Source organism: Bos indicus, chromosome 20, assembly GCF_029378745.1.
Source record: "Bos indicus isolate NIAB-ARS_2022 breed Sahiwal x Tharparkar chromosome 20, NIAB-ARS_B.indTharparkar_mat_pri_1.0, whole genome shotgun sequence".
In the NCBI taxonomy this organism is placed as follows: Eukaryota; Metazoa; Chordata; class Mammalia; order Artiodactyla; family Bovidae; genus Bos; species Bos indicus.
The window spans coordinates 26,046,586-26,068,566 of NC_091779.1; the positions used below are offsets into that span (position 1 = coordinate 26,046,586).

The window sequence follows — 21,981 nt, forward strand, 5'->3', positions numbered from 1 at the left end:
CTTTCAGAATTTTCCACACAGTTGTGGAAACACAACTGTTTGTTGTGATCCACACAGTCAAAGGCTTTGGCATAGTCAATAAAGCAGTAGATGTTTTTCTGGAACTCTCTTGCTTTTTCATGATCCAAAGGATGTTGGCAATTTGATCTCTGGTTCCTCTGCCTTTTCTAAATCCAGCTTGAACATCTGGAAGTTCATGATTCACATACTTTTGAAGCCTGGCTTAGAGAATTTTGAGCATTACTTTGCTAGCCTGTGAGATAAGTGCAATTGTGCGGTAGTTTGAATATTCTTTGGCATTGCCTTTCTTTGGGATTGGAATGAAAACTGACCTTTTCCAGTCCTGTGGCCACTGCTGAGTTTTCCAAATTTGCTGGCATTTTGAGTGCAGCACTTTCACAGCATCATCTTTTAGGATTTTAAATGGCTCAGCTGGAATTTCATCACCTCCACTAGCTTTGTTTGTAGTGATGCTTCCTAAGGCCCACTTGACTTCGCATTCCAGGATGTCTGACTCTAGGTCAGCGATCACACCATCGTGGTTATCTGGGTCATGAAGATCATTTTTATACGGTTCTTCTGTGTATTCTTGCCACCTTTTCTTAATATCTTCTGCTTCTGTTAAGTCCATAGCATTTCTATCTTTTATAGTGCCCATCTTTGCATGAAACGTTCCCTTGGTATCTCTAGTTTTCTTGAAGAGATCTCTAGTCTTTCCCATTCTATTATTGTCTTCTATATCTTTGCACTGATCACTGAAGAAGGTTTTCTTATCTCTCCTTGCTATTCTTTGGAACTCTGCATTCAAATGGGTATATCTTTTTTCTCCTTTACCTTAAGCTTCTCTTCTTTTACTCAGCTACTTATAAGGCCTCCTCAGACAACCATTTTGCCTTTTTGCATTTCTTTTTCTTGGGGATGGTCTTGATCACTGCCTCCTGTACAATGTCAGGAACCTCTGTCCATAGTTCTTTAGGCACTCTGCCTATCAGATCTAATCCCTGTCACTTCCACTCTATAATTGTAAGGGATTTGATTTAGGTCATACCTGAATGGTCTCGTGGTTTTCCCTACTTTCTTCAATTTAAGTCTGAATTTTGCAATAATGGGGTAAAATTTTTAAAAAAGAACACTTTAAGGCTTTTTAACACTTTAGTGACAAAGGCCTGCTAATGGGTTTTAACCATTTACCCTTTCACCAGCAATTAATGAGTGAATGAGAGTGTATAGTTTGGATTCTTCAGGCATAAGTTTGCCTTGACCTCTCCCTACCCCACACCTCCTCTCTGCTCCACACAGATCTTTATAGAATCTACAGCTCAGTCTAGCCCACAGGATTGGGCTCTCCTGGACATCCCTGACTGCTGAGTGGGCCTCTGTTTTTTGCCTGCCAGCTGTATCCACTCTGAGTTCCCTCTTCAGCACTGCCAATCTTGGTCTTTGTGTTTTATTGTGCTGGTTTGGTCCATTTTGCTATGTGATGTCAGGAACCCAACTCTGTTATTCTGGCTCATCAATGATAAAGCCTTGACTGGGGGCAGGAGAGGCCAGAAACAAGTTTTCAGGGCTTTGAAAGTAGCCCTTGACACAAATTGGAGAATAAAAGTTGCCCTTAAAACATGTGTATGTTTTTTAATACAAGGAGGAGGACACAATAAATATTTGTGGGTAAAGATTATCCTAATGAATTAACCCAGAATTAGCAGTTCAAACAAAAACTAAATGTATTTGTTGTTCCTGAAACTGGTGACTTCTGGTTTGGAGCCTTGGTTTTCAGTGGTCTTCCCCAAAAGTCACAGATCATGCTGCCTAGCATTCTCCTTTTCTAGGCATTCTCCTTTCCTTCTGCTGCATGGTTAAAAGTTTTAAAAAAGCATAATAGTTCCTCTCTGTGTAGTTTAGTGTACAACTTTTATTTGACCTTTAGTTCTTAAGGATTATCTTAAATTATGACAAAGTCATATTTTTCAAGTCTCTATCTTCACCTCTTTCATAATTTTCTTTACTATCTTTCTATATAAAGTTTGAAAAAAGACCATCTGAATTGCACTAAACTAATGATTAATTTGAAAGAATCAACACATGGACTTTCCATCAAGGCATAGGTGAAAATATTTTTTAATTTATTAAATCCTTTTATATGTTTTAACAAAATTTGTGACATTTTTCAAAATTGTCACACAAATTTCTCATGAGGTTATTGATATTTTATTGATTTTGTTTACATTTTTTTTGAAATAATCACATTTTAAAAAATAGAAAACTTTTGAAATTGTCTTTTAACTAGTTAAAGCTAGTTATTAATGCCATTAATTAATAACTTATTATTTTATTAATAAGCTAATTAATTAATTGGCATTAGTGAACATATCTGACTATTGATGAGGGTGTTACAATTAACTGAAATTAATTTGGGGATGCAGGCATTTTAAAGACTGAGAGAAGACACTATTGTAGATGCTTTTACACTTGACCAACAATATAATCAGTCAGTGATGCGCAAATGTCTAGTTCTATGCACTATATAAATGAATGAAGAGTCAGTTATCCCTAAAAGCTTGTAAGTAAATTTAGGGAAACTTTCTTGTTTATATACAACCTGTATGAGGCCTTCTTTTCCCCTATCCCCTCCTCTAAGCAGAATGACAATCACATAATAGATAACCCACATTAAGAGTTGATTCTACTTGTTCTTTTAATACAGGTGCTTTATTTTTAAGATTGATCAGTTTCTCAGATTCCCAAACTGCATAATTTTTTTCTGAATATGGGAGCAAAAAAAAGAAATGGACATTTTGTATACAAACTCTGATCATTCTCTGAGGTCTGGTTATTTAGTCACTAAGTCGTGTCCCACTCTTGTGACTCTATGGACTGTAGGCTGCCAGGCTCCTCTGTCCATGGGATTTTCCAGGCAAGATTACTGGAGTTGCTATTTCCTTCTCCAGGGCATCTTCCTGACCTATCTGTAAAATATTATCATTAATAACTGGATATTATTAAAATACATGCCTGCCAATGTAGGAGACATAAGAGACTGGGGTTCCATCCCTGGGTTAGGAATATCCCTTGGAAGAGGGCATGGCAATCCTCTCCAGTATTCTTGCCTGGGGAATCCCATGGACAGAGGAACCTGGCAGGCTACAGTCCATAGTGTTGCAGTCTGAAGTTGCAAAGACACGACTGGAGCGACTTAGCACACACGCACTCAAGCGAGGACTCAGTAATGTGTCATGTTAATTTGCGGATGTTGTGGATCAGATTAATTGGATGTTATTAAAATACATACCAGAAGAGGGCAGCACCACCAAGGCCCCCAATAGTGACATCAGTCAGACCATCACCATTTAAATCCATTTCTCCGTGAATAGACTGGCCAAAAAATTTCAGTGTCTCGCCATCTCCCCCTGATGGAATACGCTGTGAAAATACCAACAGAGAGTTTTTAATGTCAGAAGAGTCTCTTGAAAAACCGTTTCAAATAAATCTGAGAACTTGGATTGGTTGACAAAAAATTTAAATGAGAGATCTTTTGGAAACCTGCCCAAGAGGCCTCTCATGTGGGGACAAGAAGAATTACTCAGATGTTCCCAAAGGATATTCTTTTTATAGTGCAGACAAAGTCATCTCAGGGTTATTGACACCAGAGAGAGGGAAAAATATTATATAACGTCATCTTGTCTAATCCTCAAGGAAAACATTATGAGTAATTGGCTCTGCTTTCTAGTTTCTGTTCAATTCCATTACACAGAGATATATAAGGGTACTGGAAACACATCATACAAGCAAGAGGGGGAGTGGAAAATTATCCTAGGGTCAATTTGGGGTTCACTGAACTTTGAGCCTGGGTATAAAGAATACATTCCATCAAATACATTTTTCAATATGTCATCTTTACTGTCTGTCAAAAATGGTACTAAAAGTCAAGAGCATAATAGATTCTATTTCATTCACATGTATCCACAGTGTTGGGAAGCACAAATGAATAGGGAGTTCTCATGCACATTACCATACATAATGTGTTTGGCATCTGTACTTCCTAACTTAGCTCAGGTTCAAGCTGATAGCATTTTAACAGAACCTGATGGCAGGGAGTCCTGACAAACTCTCCCTAAACTTGGAGTCTCCTTATTCTATCTTCCACTTGAATGTCATAAAATTTAAGCCAAATAAGGCAAAGCAAATGAAAACATCTTTCAAGCCTAAAGGTTTGTGGTTCACTGGAAATTGTTTCCTTATATTTTTCAGCAGAGAAATCAGGAGTTATTGACCCCACTGCTTCTGGAGGGCTTGATTCAGTTTGATTCTGGATCATTCCATACACAGGCAGCACCTCTAGTTACCATAGCAATGAAGGAGCACATTTCTCACCTATTCTTGGGAAAGCATTCTGCCAATAATTAAACAAACTCAACTCTAATATTCTTTATTGTTTTTGTTGCTTAAAGCTGCATCTTGATTTATCATCATTTTACAAAACAATTGCTGATAAGAATCTAGTCTACTTATTAATGATTTTAAAATCCTTATTTTTATATTGCAAATGCCACTCCATTAAGTTTGAGGTATTGAACCAGAATGAATAATGTGAAGAACACAAGAAACTCCTGCTTCCAGTACCTGATTCCATCACACTCCAATAGTTAATATTGCCTGTTTCCAGTTATGAAGTACCATGAAGATTTTTAAAAGAAGCAAATCACTTATTAAACAGATCGGAGTCTTGTTAGTTAAAATATATTACTGAAATATGCCCTTTATTTTGTTTTTCACTATTAATGTCATTATGACAATGAAAAATTAAGGACAACTTCACAAGGCATGAATAGATTTTGAGAATTCTGTTGACTATGGAGCCAAAGAACATTTACAAATAAAAAGAAATAACTGTTGTTCTGTTTTTCTTTTCATACATAAGTTAGAAAAGTAGTGAATTCTATTTTATTCATAAGTAGTTGTTCAATGTCCAATTAACTATGGTTACTTAAAAACAGACAATTGCAATAGAAGAATCCCTTTAAATTCTTTTACTTTTGTCATAGATAAAACACTTCTGTAAATGGACATTTGTCTCATGTAGGAAAAAGTTCTAATTTATATATTAGGCTCTAATTTATAGAGTCATTAGCTGACAATAAATTTAAATCAAGAACAATAGAAATCCCCTGCAGGTTAAACTTAATTATTCAGAGTTTTTACAAGAGGGATTACTTGGTAGAAAATTATAAACCTTCAGAAGTCCAAATTTATTTTTATGAAAATACAGCAATTTAATTCATAAATATAAAATTAATGTGATTTTATTATAAAAACATGGGTACTGAATATAAAAACCATTTCTTCTCCTTTATTGGCTAAATCATATAATTACTATTCTCTTACTCAGAAAGTGGTACCCTGTGTTTAGGATCAGACACACTGTAGTTGGTAAACAGCATCGTTAAAAAGTGCTCTTTCGTTCTACGTTTTTGCCATTTCAAAAGATCAAGTCAATTGTAAAGCAATTATCCTTCAATTAAAAAAAAAGATTAAGTCATGAAGACAAGGCATATGACAACAGAAAAGAAAAACTAGACAAAATAAAATATTCAATACAAGTAATTCTACTATGAAGAAAACTTAGAAATCTAGTTTCCCAAGAGTCAGAAGAAAAAATTAAATAGTTCGTGAAGCAAGACAGGTAATGCCTGGTATTGAACCCACTTATCAATTAAGGGCAAGAATCACAGGATTAGAAACACACAAATAATATAATAAACCAATGCTTTCTCAATGACTGATAAAATTTTAAAAACCCCATACATTGCTACTGACTGTATGACTATATACCATTACTGTATTTTGGTAACATCCACGCCTGTTACACTAAGATAATAAATAAATGAAGGAATCTGTAGGCTTCACTTCTTACTTGTGCGTACTCCTCTCTTATAGTCTTGCCACTTCCGTGATAAATGTACACAGCTCCTCCATGATCATCTTCCAGGGGCGCTCCGATCACGATGTCATTAAACCCATCAAGGTTGAGATCTTTCACAGCAGCAATAGCTGTTCCAAAACGAGCCCCACATGGCTCGTTTCTGTTTTCCTTTGTGCATGAGTTGTGCTTCAGAGATGAACAACAAGTCTGCTTAATGGGTTCCAGGCTCATTTGATATTCAAACCTTGTCTGGAAGAAAGATAAACAGAATCCTTATGGATTTCTGTCATAACTACAGCAGAGCAAAGTTTTAAAGTATGTACTAAATCAGTGCTATTAAAGATCATTTGTACCTGAAGGGTAAAGTTTGCAAAATTTCTTAAGACTTGTGTCTATATGAGAGCAAAGTGAGAAATTTCCACAGATTATAGGAGTGTAGACAAGGATGTACTGAGGCTTTTAATGGAGTCTCTTTTTAATGTAATCAAATGAGTATATAATTCAACAGCAACTTTTTAAAGCTGAAGAGCTGAATTTTTAAATTCTCATTTTGTGTCACTATCCTTTCTTTACCTATTATTGTGTTTTCGGAAAAGTCTCTCCATATGCTTCCCTATAAAGGACAGAAATGATGAACAGGAACACAGTTTCTTGGGAAAAAGGGAAAAACAGAACAGGACCAAAAAATGTTGACAGGAGGAATCAAAAAGATGATAGGGAGAAAGACATATAATTTATGATTTAAAATAATTAAATGGAAAAGACTAAAAATTTAACAAGCTAAATAGATACATCCCAACTCTGCTGTAAACAGCAAAAATTCTTCTAATGAAGAAGTCAAGAATTATTTCACTTAGCAAATGATGTCTGAGGCTATGATCAGAAAAACAAACATCTCACTGCAGCTGAGTGAAGTATTCCAAAGCCCACAGCAGTTTGCTCAGTGTTTGGTGTGACCGCCATAACATTCACTACTTCTCTGCGGTCTTTCCTCACTCCTCCCTTTACACACACATGTGTGTGCCCATGCACACTCACACAGAGCTTGAACTGTTAATGTGACCCACTCCTAGACCAGAGCTCACAAATGGTTGCCCTGTGAATTTAACAATTTAGTGAAATGTATTTATCTTTATTCTATATACTCTTAATAAAGTTCACATTTATAAGCAGAAAATATCTAACTGTTTGAGTTATTTTGCTACAATTCTAAATGTTAATTTAGAGGCTGAGGGGTTAGTAAGGTAGATTGGCCCCGAAAGCTTCTTTGTTCCTTTTGCAGAGTGAGTGAAAAATTAGAACATTATTAACTGAAATTTTAAGAAACAAAGAAAGAGACTTTCCTGAATTTCTACCAAAGTAACCGTTACCTGATTCAGAGCGTAGACATACACTTTTCCTTGTTCTTCCTTCTCTCTTCCCATGAACATGGGAGCCCCGACTAGAAGAATGTCAGTATTAGAATCTTTATCAATGTCAATTGTCGTTAAAACACTTCCAAAGTAGGAACCGATCTAGGACACAAGACAAAACAGAACAAAACAGTCTGATAAACATCAGAACCTCTCAAGGAAACTAAAAACCTGTATTTCTCTTATACCAGTCGAGAAGAGTATCTGGGATTCAGATGCCAAAGAAAATGAAATACAGAAATTGATGCTACCTGAGAGCTATTGGTTCTACATGAAGTTAATGAATATGAGTCAGTTCCATCCAGGAGGATGAGCAGCTGTCATATTAGAGTCTGTAGCTTGAGAATAAGAGTAAGGATTTTCTTTGGATTTTTACCCTAACTTCTCTTCTGCGTGAATTAGAAAAGACCAGTAAGAATACAACAATTTTTTAAATGAAATGAACAATACAGGGCATTTCCCAGTGGCTTCAGTATATGCTTGAATACAGTAAAGTGAAAATATAAACTGAAATACACCATAAGGAATTGAATTGCCTTGGAACATCGGGGCAGCATATTTTACCTAAGAGTCTTAGAAGACTGTCTGCTTGACAGAATGGCTAAGTCTTGTCCCAGCAGCCACGGGAGGTAGAGGAATATAAAAGGATTGCTGGGGGACCACGGTCTAGCAGGATTATATGTTCTCTTTAATGACAGGAATGAGTTTTAGGGAAATCCAGGGTACTTGTGCTTCACTAAGTGCAATAACTTTTCCAAATATTGACTTGTGTTTGAAATTTGATGCTTTTATAATTTTCTCTTTGAAACTTCCTGTCTTGGCCTCTATGATGTTACTTTTGCTCTCCTGGTTCTACCACTATATTATAGATCAGGCTTTCATATTTACGACTCCTTTCTCTCCTTGCATCCCCTAGATTGTGACCTCCCCTAAGTTCAGACCTGCAACTATTCTATTCCCTTAGATAATTAATCCTTCCCTAACAATCCCCACTATCTTAACTGGCAAATTTCACTCCATCCTCTGCAAGACCCCCCCAGTTCTACAATTTTACACATTGCTAGACATTTAGACAATTGCTAGACACTGGTTTTTTGAATGTCCTTTTCTCACAGGTTTATGAAGGGTTTAAAAAGTCTTCGCTTTTTAGATTGAATTAATTACAAATATAACTAAAATTTTTTAAGATCTGACAATATTGGCCCTTCATTCTTACATGGCAATAGCCATACAGAGTTGAGCTGGGGCTAAGCCACAAGCTGCCCAGGCCTTGGCTCCCGCTTCCTGTTGTCTTCTGCCCAGCAGCTTTTTAATTGGCTCTACCTCCCTGCCCCTTGCAACCATTTGAATTTTCGCTCACTGTTATAGAAAACATGTCTAAAACCAAATACCACTAAAAAAAAAAAATTTTTTTAAGGCTTGAGTTGCTGACATTTTAATCATGGTGCCTTCTTTCTCCCAGACTTGAAACTCAAATTTTCATGATTTATATCATTTGTGATACTCTCCTCAAATGCTCATAAGTTTTTTTTTTTTTTACATATTTTACATTTCCTGGTTTTTAGACAACTAATAGAGTGATAACAGATCTAAGGGGCTTCCCTGGTGGCTTAGTGGTAAAGAATCTGCCTGCAATGCAGGAGATGCAGGAGATGTGGGTTTGATCACTGGGTCAGGAATATTCCCTGGAGAAGGAAATAATGCACTCCAGTATTTTTGCCTGGGAAATCCCATGGACAGAGGAGAGTGACTGCCTATAGTCCACGGGATCACAAAGAGTTGCACACGACTGAGCAACTGAGCATGCAAGTATACAACAGACCTAAGATGTCATCCAAATGATTTATTTTACCATCTTGTCAATTCTTCCTTATTTATGTCTGCCACATCCCTTCCTTTTCCACTTTTATTGTTGATCTATCATTTCAGGTTCTTTTCACCTCATCCTTGACCTCCAACAAGAGCCTTGTTTTTATTGTTGATGCATTTTCTGATTATGGGCAAAGGGCTAACAACACCCTCTCACCTGCTAAATGAGAATCTGACCTTTGGCTTACTCTAACTGTGTAATACGATGAGAGAAGGATTTCAACTACAACACTTAGCAACATTGAGTGTGGTTACAAAACCTCTGATTGGGATGTTGCATTTAGGCTGGGGGGAATGATAAATACTTGATGGAAATAATATATTTTGGGTTTCCTAGAAAGCAGTGACTCTTGAAACTTCATGCCTTTAACAAGACCCAGGGAAGCTATGTCTATGGTGCTACTAGAAAAGATCTTGCCTCCTGTAGGGCTTTAAAGCCAGGGCAGCAACTGTGCCTGCTTAAAGCATCTGTCTCTTGGCAGCTCAGCTGGGTGCCTGTCAGGGTTCCTGCAGGAGAGGGAGGCTGGCACTGCCCTGCCCTTCTGAGTATTTCATGTGTGTGTGGGGGGCGGGGGCGGGGGCAGGTAAACTAGAGAGTTGGAATATTTAGTGAAGCCCAAGAATGCCTCCATCCCATGAGGAATGTAGAATAAAACTAATACAATCTCATTCTAGAATATTTGGAAAATGCAGAAAATTATGAAAAAAGGAATAAAAATTACTTAAATTATCACAATTTAATAACCAACAATAGCATAGATGTTTATTTCAATTAAAAAATATTTATATATAGTTATGTTTGCATATTGCATATATAGTTTTTCTTAAATTACTTTTAATATTCAATATTATCAAAAGAGAATTCTCTGATTTTACATGTTACAAATTATTTCCCATCACCTCCAGGAGAAAATCTGAATTCTGAACTCTACCTACCACTCAAAACCTCACACAATTGGGACCTACTTTTTTTAACTGGCTCTTTCTGCCTATCTACATTGTCTTTCCTCTAGACTAGCCCACATTTTATCTCCTAGGAAGACTTTCTATACCAATCTTAGCTTATGGCTCTTTCCATCTTCCGAATTTACTATCTGTGGCACTGGCACTTCCATACTTCTTACTGTCTGAGATTCCTTTTGCATTTATTTATATGTCTGTATCTACATCAGTATCTATTTTTCTTACCTCTATCTCCATCCAGCTGAAATATCCTGATGCCAAAGATGCAGATAAGTTTATATACCTCCAAGAAACCTAACACGAGACCTTATATACCATGGATGTTGAATATGGGTGCGCTGTTTTTAAAAAAATTTAGGACAATCAGACCAGATCAGATCAGATCAGTCGCTCAGTAATGTCAGACTCTTTGGGACCCCATGAATCGCAGCACGCCAGGCCTCCCTATCCATCACCAACTCCCGGAGTTCACTCAGACTCAGGTCCATCGAGTCAGTGATGCCATCCAGCCATCTCATCCTCTGTCGTCCCCTTCTCCTCTTGCCCCCAATCCCTCACACCATCAGAGTCTTTTCCAATGAGTCAACTCTTCACATGAGGTGCCCAAAGTACTGGAGTTTCAGCTTTAGCATCATTCCTTCCCAAGAAATCCCAGGGCTGATCTCCTTTAGAATGGACTGGTTGGATCTCCTTGCAGTCCAAGGGACTCTCAAGAGTCTTCTCCAACACCACAGTACAAAAGCATCAATTCTTTGGTGCTCAGCCTTCTTCACAGTCCAACTCTCACATCCATACATGACCACAGGAAAAACCATAGCCTTGACTAGATGAACCTTTGTTGGCAAAGTAATGTCTCTGCTTATGAATGTGCTATCTAGGTTGGTCATAACTTTCCTTCCAAGGAGTAAGCATCTTTTAATTTCATGGCTGCAGTCACCATCTGCAGTGATTTTGGAGCCCAGAAAAATAAAGTCTGACACTGTTTCCACTGTTTCCCCATCTATTTCCCATGAAGTGATGGGACTGGATGCCATGATCTTCATTTTCTGAATGTTGAGCTTTAAGCCAACTTTTTCACTCTCCACTTTCATCAAGAGGCTTTTTAGTTCCTCTTCACTTTCTGCCATAAGGGTGGTGTCATCTGCATATCTCAGGTTATTGATATTTCTCCCGGCAATCTTGATTCCAGCTTGTGTTTCTTCCAGTCCAGTGTTTCTCATGATGTACTCTGCATATAAGTTAAATAAACACAGTGACAATATACAGCCTTGACGTACTCCTTTTCCTATTTGGAACCAGTCTGTTGTTCCATGGCCAGTTCTAACTGTTGCTTCCTGACCTGCATACAAATTTCTCAGGAGGCAGATCAGGTGGTCTGGTATTCCCATCTCTTGAAGAATTTTCCACAGTTTTATTGTGATCCACACAGTCAAAGGCTTTGGCATAGTCAATAAAGCAGAAATAGATGTTTTTCTGGAACTCTCTTGCTTTTTCCATGATCCAGAGGATGTTGGCAATTTGATCTCTGGTTCCTCTGCCTTTTCTAAAACCAGCTTCAACATCTGGAAGTTCACGGTTCACATACTTTTGAAGCCTGGCTTAGAGAATTTTGAGCATTACTTTACTAGCGTGTGAGATGAATGCAATTGTGCGGTAGTTTGAGCATTCTTTGGCATTGCCTTTCTTTGGGATTGGAATGAAAACTGACCTTTTCCAGTCCTGTGGCCACTGCTGAGTTTTCCAAATTTGCTGGCATATTGAGTGCAGCACTTTCACAGCATCATCTTTCAGGATTTGGAATAGCTCAACTGGAATTCTGTCACTTCCACTAGCTTTGTTCGTAGTGATGCTTTCTAAGGCCCACTTGACTTCACATTCCAGGATGTCTGTCTCTAGGTCAGTGATCACACCATCGTGATTATCTGGGTCATGAAGATCTTTTTTGTACAGTTCTTCTGTGTATTCTTGCCATCTCTTCTTAATATCTTCTGCTTCTGTTAGGTCCATACCATTTCTGTCCTTTTTCGACAGAAATGTTCCTTTGGTATCTCTAATTTTCTTGAAGAGATCTCTAGTCTTTCCCATTCTGTTGTTTTCCTCTATTTCTTTGCATTGATTGCTGAAGAAGGCTTTCTTATCTCTTCTTGCTATTCTTTGGAACTCTGCATTCAGATGTTTATATCTTTCCTTTGCTCCTTTGCTTTTCGCTTCTCTTCTTTTCACAGCTATTTGTAAGGCCTTCCCAGACAGCCATTTTGCTTTTTTGCATTTCTTTTCCATGGGGATGGTCTTGATCCCTATCTCCTGTACAATGTCATGAAACTCATTCCATACAATATATAATTCAATTTACACAGGAAGAATATGAATGGATTAATTTAAAACAACAAGTTTGAAGCTTACCTGTTCTCCATTGAGTGTCTGGAGAATCCTGATGTCTCTGCCCTCCATTCTGTAGATGACAACCTGGCCTGTGTGATTGTACCTCGGCTGTCCAGCAATGTAGAGCACATCTCCAGGAGTAGTGGCAGAGCTTACTGTGTAACCTAACAAAAGAGAGATGCCAGATATACTTGCTGGCCCCTTAAGAGTCTGCGTGGAATAAATCAAGATCTATTTTAAATGGCTGGGAGAATCATTTTTATATGTTTATATGGACATCTCTTTTTTTGAAAATAAATGTTTTCTTTAATGCAGGTAAATTTGTGCTGGTTAGAGCTGTTAGTTTGTTCCCTGATTATCTACCACAGTTGCTTCATTCTGAAATGTATTTTCCTCCAAACCTTAGATTTTCACTGTTAAAAGGCAAAAATGATATAACAATGACAGAAAAACACACATACATACATACACGTACACAACTCTAGTAATCTCAACCTACTCTTCGGTAATAAACCAGCTGTATTTCATTTGGATGCATGTGCTTATGCTATAGAAATTGATAATTTTATACAGTTGGAATCATAGTTAATGTAAACCTTTTCTGTATCATTGTCTAGGTTTTTAACTGTAATTTCAAGTGGCTGAAGCTTATTTATCTGAATTAAAGTAGAAATGCCTTGTGTTTAAACCTCAGGACCATTTCCTGATGAAATGGTGGAATTTACATGGTTTTTACTTTTTTGGCATAACACTTAAGTCTGCAAAGACATCTTTGAGCACTTACTTTTTTTCTTTCTTTTGGACTTTTTTGATGACAAATTTCAAGGAATAGATTACCAGATCAAATTTTTAATGGTTCTTATAACATCTGACAAATTGTTTTCAGAATATTTGTACTAATTCATTCCATGAACAGCCATTGGAGAGGGTAGTTTCACCAAAATTTCACAAACATTAGGTATATAATTATTTAAAATTGTGGGTGCTCTAATAAATGTTAAACAATATACCTTGCCATGATTTTAATTTTCATTTGTTTGATTAAAAGTGAGCTTGAATAACTATCTCTCATGTTTAATCATTCCTCTTTTTAATTGAGCTTTCATGCCCTTTAAAATTTTAAAGTCTTTAAGACTGATTATTATTAATTTTGAATGAAGAATTAGATTTATTGTTTGTATGTCTAGAGAACAGAGCTAAACAAATAGATAAAAATTACCATGTGCAGATTTCAACTCTACCAAAGGAAGAAATGTTCTAATAACCAGTGCTGGCCACCACTGGAGTAGAAGGCAGAGTATTTTTCCAAATGCCACAGAATAGCATTCCTTACTGAGAAAAAGATTATATTGATAATTTACTTACCAAGTATTTTACCATAAGATAATACTTTTACTTTCTTCCAAAACTTTAAGAGAGAAACAGGTTTTGTACTCAAATATATTTATTTTTACAAATGCTAGGGGAACACAATTCCTCAGCCACATTTTCTTTTGTAAATACTTTTCTTACAATTTCATTGCTTCATCTTAGAGCTTTTTTTTAAAAAAATTACTATACATAATAGACTGTATTCTTTTCCAGACATGTAATGTATTATATTTTTGTTACTAACCACAATATTGCTTAGAAAATAAAAACTTTAGGGTAATGTTTATATAAAAATAAAATGGAAAAGAAAAATGTACAAAACAAAGGTTATTTTATTTCATGTAGGTCTCTTAGAAATATTAAGAAGGGAGTGGGGCGAGAGTGTTAGTACACATGGTTTTTGTTTTTTTTTTTTTTTGCAATTTCAGAGCTATGAATGCAAACTGGTAAAACAATCTTTAAAAAATAAGTTGAAAATTATGTTTGAGGCTGGAGTTTTTTATTATCTAGTTGACTTTGATGATGCACACTTGATAACTAAACTACTAGCTGAAACCTTCACAGGGCCAGTAACAACCCAGGCAGGTATTCCTGGCTGAAGCTTGGGCGTCTAAAAACAATAACAAGAAAGCAAGAAGGAGGACTCAGTGAAGTCTAATTTTAATGCAAGGAAAATCATTATAAAGATTTAAAAGTTTATACCACTTTCTGAAAAAGAAAGGCACAGAACTGAAGAGAAAGGAAAATTGATGACATAGCTCTGTGTGTGGATTTATGAAGAGTACATCCTGTCAGCTCTCATGATTCACTTCTTGGGAAAAGTGCTAGAATCAGGTGAGGTAACGGGAAACACAGGATCTGTCTTGATTTCATGTGTTTGCCTCACCTCTTTACCTTTCCTCTTGAATCAGTCTGGTGTGATTAGAAATCAGCAAACTGTGGGTCGGGGAAGCAGGGAACAGGATCTTGCCTGTATTTTCACCAGCAGGGCCACTTGCTCAGTGCATATTGGCAAAAGCCAGTTGCTGGGTTACAGAAAGATGGGTGCATAACTGTCCTGAGGGAGGGTCCATGGCTGGTTCCCGCTGCTTTCTGATCATTATTGGTTACTATAAGATTTTTTAATAGACTGTCTACCTCTTACTTACCTTCCTTCAGAATTTTCATAGTCTAACAACTTTCAATCCACACAGATTGGAAGAACACATTCAAACTCTTCTTAATGTGTAAGCCACACAAGGGAACATTTTGAAACCTTAATTTTAGATTTGGAATAATATTTGGGGGAAAAGCCATTTTTCTCCCTTGATCTCTTTCTGAGTGCTTTTCCATTTTGAAAGAAATCTTACATATATTAGACTTTATATCAGCAAAATATCTAAAGCACTAACCCGTGACTAAGCTAATAAAAAGATTTAAAAAAATCTTCAAAACAAACAAAAAATCATTTTATTACACTGTCAACAATATACCCCCAAATTTCCTTTTTTGGGCAGAGAGGAGTCATATATTATAAATATGTGGTCAGGAGTGAAGGTTCTCAATTTTTTTTGCTTGCAGCAGTATCTTTCAGTCTTGAATTCTCTAAGTCTGCTTTAAGCAAACCATTAACCCAAGGTTTTTGAGAATAATAGATTTAGAGTTCTTTAAGGTTTTTTATTTTTAAAAAATTTAATCATATAATCACTCAGAATACTAAAAATAATATAGTTTTATTTATCAAATAAAGTTATTATTTAATATATTATTAAATGTGGTGTTAATGTGTGAACTTCCTTAGAGTAGTGACAATGTCATTCACATCTTTGAGGATGTCAATATCTTTGTGCACAATATCTTTAATGTTGTAACTGTTCACTACTAATTAGTAGTAGTATTAGTATCAGCTACTCTTAGTAGCTATATAATATACTTGTATTAGTTTTCTATTGCTGCTGTAACAAATTACCACAAACTTGATGGCTTAACACATCACAATTTTATTATCTTATAGGTCAGAAATCAGCCCTAGGTCTCCCTGCGCTAAAATCATGGTGTTAGTAGGGCAGGGTTCCTTCAGATGCTACAGAGAAGAATCCATTTTCTTGCCCACTGTGGCTCCTAGAGACCACTCACATTCCTTGGCTTTTGGCACCCATTTTCCATTTTTAAAGCCAATAACATTAATCTCTCTGACCATTTTTCTATGGTTCTGTCTCTTCCTGTCCACATCCAGGAAAGCTTCTCTGATTTTAAAATCTCATGTGATGAGATTGGGGCCAACCAGGTATCCCAGGCTAATCTCTCATGTCAAGATCCTTAGCTTAATCACATCTGCAAAGTCCCTTTTGTCACATAAGATCTAAGTCTGGAGATTAGGACATGGACATCTTTGGGGTCTATATTCTGCCTATCATAATACTAATAAGAGGAATAATAATACAACAATAGACAACACCTATTGGGGGTCAACTCTCTGTCACAACACTAAGTACCTTACAGGGATTATTTATGCTCATATTCATAACAATGCAAATGTTATATACCTGTGTATGTAAATTATTTTTTATAAATAAGAAAATCAAGGCTTTGAGGAATAAATTAATTTGCCTAAAGTGATAACCAGGGGCAGAGTTAGAAAACAAAGTCAAGACGCCTGTGACCTCAGAGTACCTCTGTACTGTCTGACTGCATACCTAGGGCCACAATCACTTCAAGTCACTTCAAGTATGATGGGATCAGCAGCTTTATAATTTTTATTTTCATGTGCATGATGTTCCGTCAAGTGGATTTACCATTTACTTCACTATTCTCATATTTTTGAACATTTAGGATATGTCATTTTCCTCAATATTATAAGTAACAATACAGTGAAAACAACTATTCCCTTGGCATTCTTAAATAACTTATTTTCCCTTTAGGCTAGATCCTCAAAAGTGAAATTTCTAAGTCATTATGGTGTAAACATTTTTATGAGAACAAATGTTCTCCAATTCTTCTATCTAGGATGGAAAGAAACCTCATGTTAAACTGGTTCTAGATTTCAAGGTATTTTACATATTAACAGAACAGTCTCAAAGACTCATAGGACACGAAGAGCCTTTAGAAACCATCTAACCTAACCTCCTGTCCTCTTTTTAGGTATTCTGTCTCATAGCTCCTATTACACCACTAGTGACTGGGTGGTTCTGTATTGTCTCTTATCCAAAACGATAAGCTTCATCAATGCAGGAATACATTTCCCTTATTTACCTGTTACCCTTAATTTACAGCTGAATATTTGACACACTGCAGGCATTTATTATTTGTAAGTGTTTTCTTGATCAGCCCAGAATCAGCATTTTGGTGTGGTGAAATGAACACTGGAATAAAAATTTAAAAACCTAGATTCCAGTTTCAGATTTGCCATAGTTAACTGTGATATAATATTTCTAGTATTCAGTTTCTTAACTTGGCAAATTAGATGTGTACCAATTGCTTTCTAAAATCTCTTTTAATGCTAAAACTGAATATGAATTTTAATACCAACCCCTTTATTTTACATCACAATCCTTCAAGTATTTAAAAGACATGCAGGGTACGCTGTTTTCTAACCACCATTTTTTTCAGGTTTGGTGGGGAGAGGGATGAGTAGATGGGGATTGTTTTCAGATTTATAGTCTTTAGATAATTTTTTACTGGTGATTCTAGTTCAGCATTTTCTTTTATAATGGGTGATGCTTAGGACAAAGCTTAGAGTATTCTAGCTGCTCTCTGACTAAGGCAGAATGAAATAGGACATTTATGAGAAATAGACTAGACTTCTGTTAGTGCAGTTCAACAACGTGTCTTAAGGGGATTTAGCGCTCACATTATACCTGCTGCTAACTGTTATATATTTTTAATTACCAAAACTCCTCAGACTCCTTATTCTTCTTAAATTCTGTTGCCTCTATAGCTTTAATACATGCCCTCAAATAAAAAGATGTACAGATGTGCCAGTAAAGAGAGAAGAGAAATGCTCCCCCGATATTTGTTAAGTGAATAGAGAGAGCTGGGAAACCATATCCTGAGGGTCCTATCCATCCTGTGAGTGTGTGTTAGTCACTCAGTCATGTCCGACTCTTTGGGACCCCCATGGACTGCAGCCCACCAAGCTCCTTTGTCCATGAATTCTCCAGGCAAGTATATTGGAGTGGGTAGCCATTGCCTTCTCCAGGGGATCTTCCCAACCCAGGGATCAAATCTGGGTCAGGAGATTGCCTGCACTGCAGGCAGATTCTGTACCATCTGAGCCACCAGGGAAGCCCTTCCATCCTAGGCCCTCCCAACTGCTTACTGAGATGGACCAGTGATGGAAGGGTCCCCTGGTATCCCCCAGACAGCTCCCAGCCTGGCACAAATTCAGAATAAAGTGACACCAGACATGTACCTCCTCATTCTAGGCAAGTCTTTGGGAAATCATTACATTACTGGGCTTCAGTTCAATACGTATCTGATTGTCAGCAAAGGTATTAAAGAAAAAGTCATATGACATAACAAGTAAAATGTTTACCTTCCAAAATTAGGACCCATAGAGAGAAACTAATGATAAAAAATATTTAAGAGAATATGGGAGTCTGGGCTTCAGGGTAGCCTGAGTCAAGTTTTCTTTTTCTACCTTTGCTTCCTGTTCACTGGGTCTGAAGCATTTGGTGACATTAACGAGAATACCAGACACAGAGAGATCTCAAAAAGAGTGAATTTCAGCCCAAATCCCTCCCTGTGTAGACAGTCCTTCTGAGAAAGGCCCCTCATATTCTAATATTTTTACTAAGGTTACTCAGAGGCCTGGAAACTTTCATGGGTCCTATAAAATATCTAACTTGTAGAAGTGATCTCTTTTACAAAGTCTGCCTATCTAAGTAAATAATGCTAAAAATTAAAAAAAACACAAAACTTTTCTAAAAAACCAACTTTCTATCAATTACATCCAAACTTTACCTAAATAAGAAGCAAGAGGTTCATTCTTCTTTGTGGACTCAACATTAAAGGTTGTGTTCTGGGGAATTACGCTTTGATCAGCCTTCTGCATGACAACTGTTCCATTCCAATCATAGGCTCCTACTGCTCCAAGCATGATCCAGTCCTGATATCCAAATAGAGAAAACAATGATATTTAACAAAAATAGTAGTGTAAACACGTACATAGCATTAATAGTATGATAAGTACTGTTCAAAGAGCTTTACATATATTAAACCATAAAATTGTCCCCAAAGCCCACTGGGCTAGATTCCATTATTACCACCCCCATTCTACAGAAGAGGAAACTGAAGCAGAATAAGGAAATTTCCCTAGGTTATACACTACAATTGCACCCTGAAATGTCAATATTCCTGTGCAGGGACCATGGAATTAGCACCTTTTCTTCCATCTACTATAAAGAATGTATTTTCTAATCTTGTCTTTTTGCTTTATGGCTGTTAAGAATTCTGGGTCTTGAACATGGACTTCTAGTAAGACCCTTGAATACTTTGACACTGAGAAAAAGATACATATATTTAGCAAATACGTTAAATTAAATATTTTATTTATTTAGATGTATAATTACAGAAGGAAGACCTCAAGCTGATTCATGATTATCAGTACAGTGTAGTGAGCTGTGGGTGTGATAACATGTTTTCCTAATAAGCCTGTGAAATGCTGTTTCCTTTTTTTAAAAAGATTATGACAACTAATAACATTATTTTTTCCTATTAAGAGTTTTCTTTTCCATGTCCATTTTTAAAGTCTTTATTGAATTTGTTATGTGGTTGCTTCTGTTTTATGTTTTGGTTTTTTGGGTGTGAGGCATGTGAGATCTTCTTGACCAGGGATCAAATCCATACTCCCTGCACTGGAAGGCAAAGTCTTAACCATTGGCCCGCCAGGGAAGTCCCCTCTTTCCCATTTGGATTATAAACTACATGGTCTGAATAACTGCTCATGTCATGAACTGCAACTTGCATCTGTAATGCTGATGTCTCAGTGTTGACTTTGAGAAAGGAAACCTAAAAAAAAAAGACGTTTTCTACCAAGTGGTCAATGTACCTGTGAATAATGAGCACTGAAGCCAGTCTGAGACATTTCCATCTCAAAAGATGCTGCTGATTGGTCCACAGTCGCTGTAACAGAGGAAGAGAGTCGCCTTTAGCACACTACTCATTTGCAGAAGACAGAGACCTAGTACCATCTGTGGTTTTGACCAACCAGAACTTCTAGCATCTTTAGAGCATTTCCAGTGCAAAGATTTCTCAACCCCAAAATTCCTAGGCAGGGCAGGGTAGAGGACCGAGAGGGTTAGCATAAGGGCTGTGTCTCACATTCCTGACAGTTTCCCCACCCTTGTTGGAGGGGCTAAGAGGTCTCCAGTCATGCTTCTGTTCTTGTACTCTGTCTATGTTGGAGCCTATGGAGCTTGGGATCAACATGGTTGAAAGCTCTGTATCACACCCTCATGCCCTGGGTATCCTCCTGCGATTAGGCTAAACTTATTAAAATGTCAGAGGGCCAATAACATTTGATTCACATATTTAAAGAGGTTTCTTGATTCTACCAGCCTCATTGTATTTCCTGTGGTATATCCTCTCAGAATTCCACTGTTTGATAAGGGGTTTAGGGACTCTGGTTTGTATTTTTCCTGATGTCTGACTGTGGGTGTCACTCACAAATCAGGAGGAGTCTTTCTGACAGGACTCCAGGCCACATGCCATTCAACCATACATTTTTTTAAAGATCCTGTACCCATTTTGAAGCTCATTACCGAAACACAGAAACAATCCAGAGCATTCTTTGGGAGTGTGCTGCTCTCAAAGTATTCACCAAGCCAAAGCCACACCCTCCTAAGGGGATTAAGGGAATGCTGATTTATTTGCTTTCAGGAGGGAATTACGGGTTTATTTGGCCTTGCTGATAAATTAAAAATAGCACATAATTCTTTAAAAGTCGATCTACTCTTTCACTGAGGTATGAGAGCAATCCAATTTGTGAACTCAAACTTACTTACTAGTTATTTTACCTGTATAAAGTTGTTAACAGATACATCAGTAATTGCCTTTTAAAGGACTAGATTAAACGGAGAAATCAATCAAGAATTCAACTATGTCATTTTACTCTCACATACAAATTGTCCTCTAATTTAAATGACTAAAATGCATTTTAACTTTAATTTGAAACTTTATTTTGGTTTCACAATGGGGTAAGATGCTTTACAATTTATCTCTGCAAGATCAAAGAATGAAGTAGTGGGGACCTACATATTTCCAGCACCTTCCCCTGCTGCTGCTCTGTTTACAACTGAGAACAGACAGAAGGAAGTTCTGTGGAATTCTGCCTGCTCAGGCTTCATCCTGGTGAAGCACATCATGCATCCTTGAACTTCTTGTTGTCAACTTCTCCCTGGACTTGCTCATGGGCTTTTTCCAAGGGCTTGATGGGAAAAGGGGACATTAGTTTACCCATTTTATTGGGCAAAAGCTGGTGTGTTCACCTCACTAGGAGGCACTGTCCTTTGGGCAAGCATGATTTTCACACTTGCTGCTATTTGCCATCTAAAGATAAATGTTGATAGGAAATGGAGATTTCCCAAGTAACAAGGAAAGGTAGCCCTTTCGGATCTCATTATGAAAAAAAATCAGAAATAAACTAGTAAAAACACTGCTTTTGGTTAGCCCTGAAAGTATAATGATAAAGATATGGGAGACATTTTTAAACCTGAGGAGTTCCTTATAAGATGATTTCTTTTTTAAATATGGAGGTACTTCTTGGAGTACATAGCTGCTCCAATGTATAATCTTTATCTCATGGTGTGGTTAGGTTAGAAAGTACCTGAAAATGTCATTTAAAGCAGATGAATCGCTCCTCCATCCAATACCTCATATAGGCTTCATTCCTACACATCTTAGGTTATATTTACTTACTTAAGATGAGATTTAGAAATGTATTATAACTGTATTATGTATTTAGACTGTATTATGCTCAACTAAGTAATTTTTCTTTTAAATGATTCTTTCAGATTGTTTTTATTATACCTGGTCCATGTTATTAAAAACTGAACATGCACAAGGACTTGGAAAACCCAATATAGT

At 36.9% G+C, this 21,981-nt stretch overlaps 1 protein-coding gene across 3 annotated transcripts in view; it reads right to left on the reverse strand.

Annotated features, from left to right (window-relative positions):
* The window catches only part of ITGA1 (integrin subunit alpha 1), a 182,045-nt gene that overhangs the window by 43,124 nt on the left and 116,940 nt on the right, over positions 1–21,981 (reverse strand). For all 3 annotated transcript variants that reach the window (XM_070774687.1, XM_019982758.2, XM_070774688.1), the window contains exons 10-15: positions 19,946–20,019; positions 18,859–19,003; positions 12,568–12,710; positions 7,291–7,434; positions 5,912–6,169; positions 3,290–3,420 (exon numbers count right to left, since the gene is read on the reverse strand). In XM_070774687.1, coding sequence (XP_070630788.1) covers positions 3,290–3,420; positions 5,912–6,169; positions 7,291–7,434; positions 12,568–12,710; positions 18,859–19,003; positions 19,946–20,019 — 895 coding nt within the window. The remainder of the gene's footprint in view (positions 1–3,289; positions 3,421–5,911; positions 6,170–7,290; positions 7,435–12,567; positions 12,711–18,858; positions 19,004–19,945; positions 20,020–21,981) is intronic.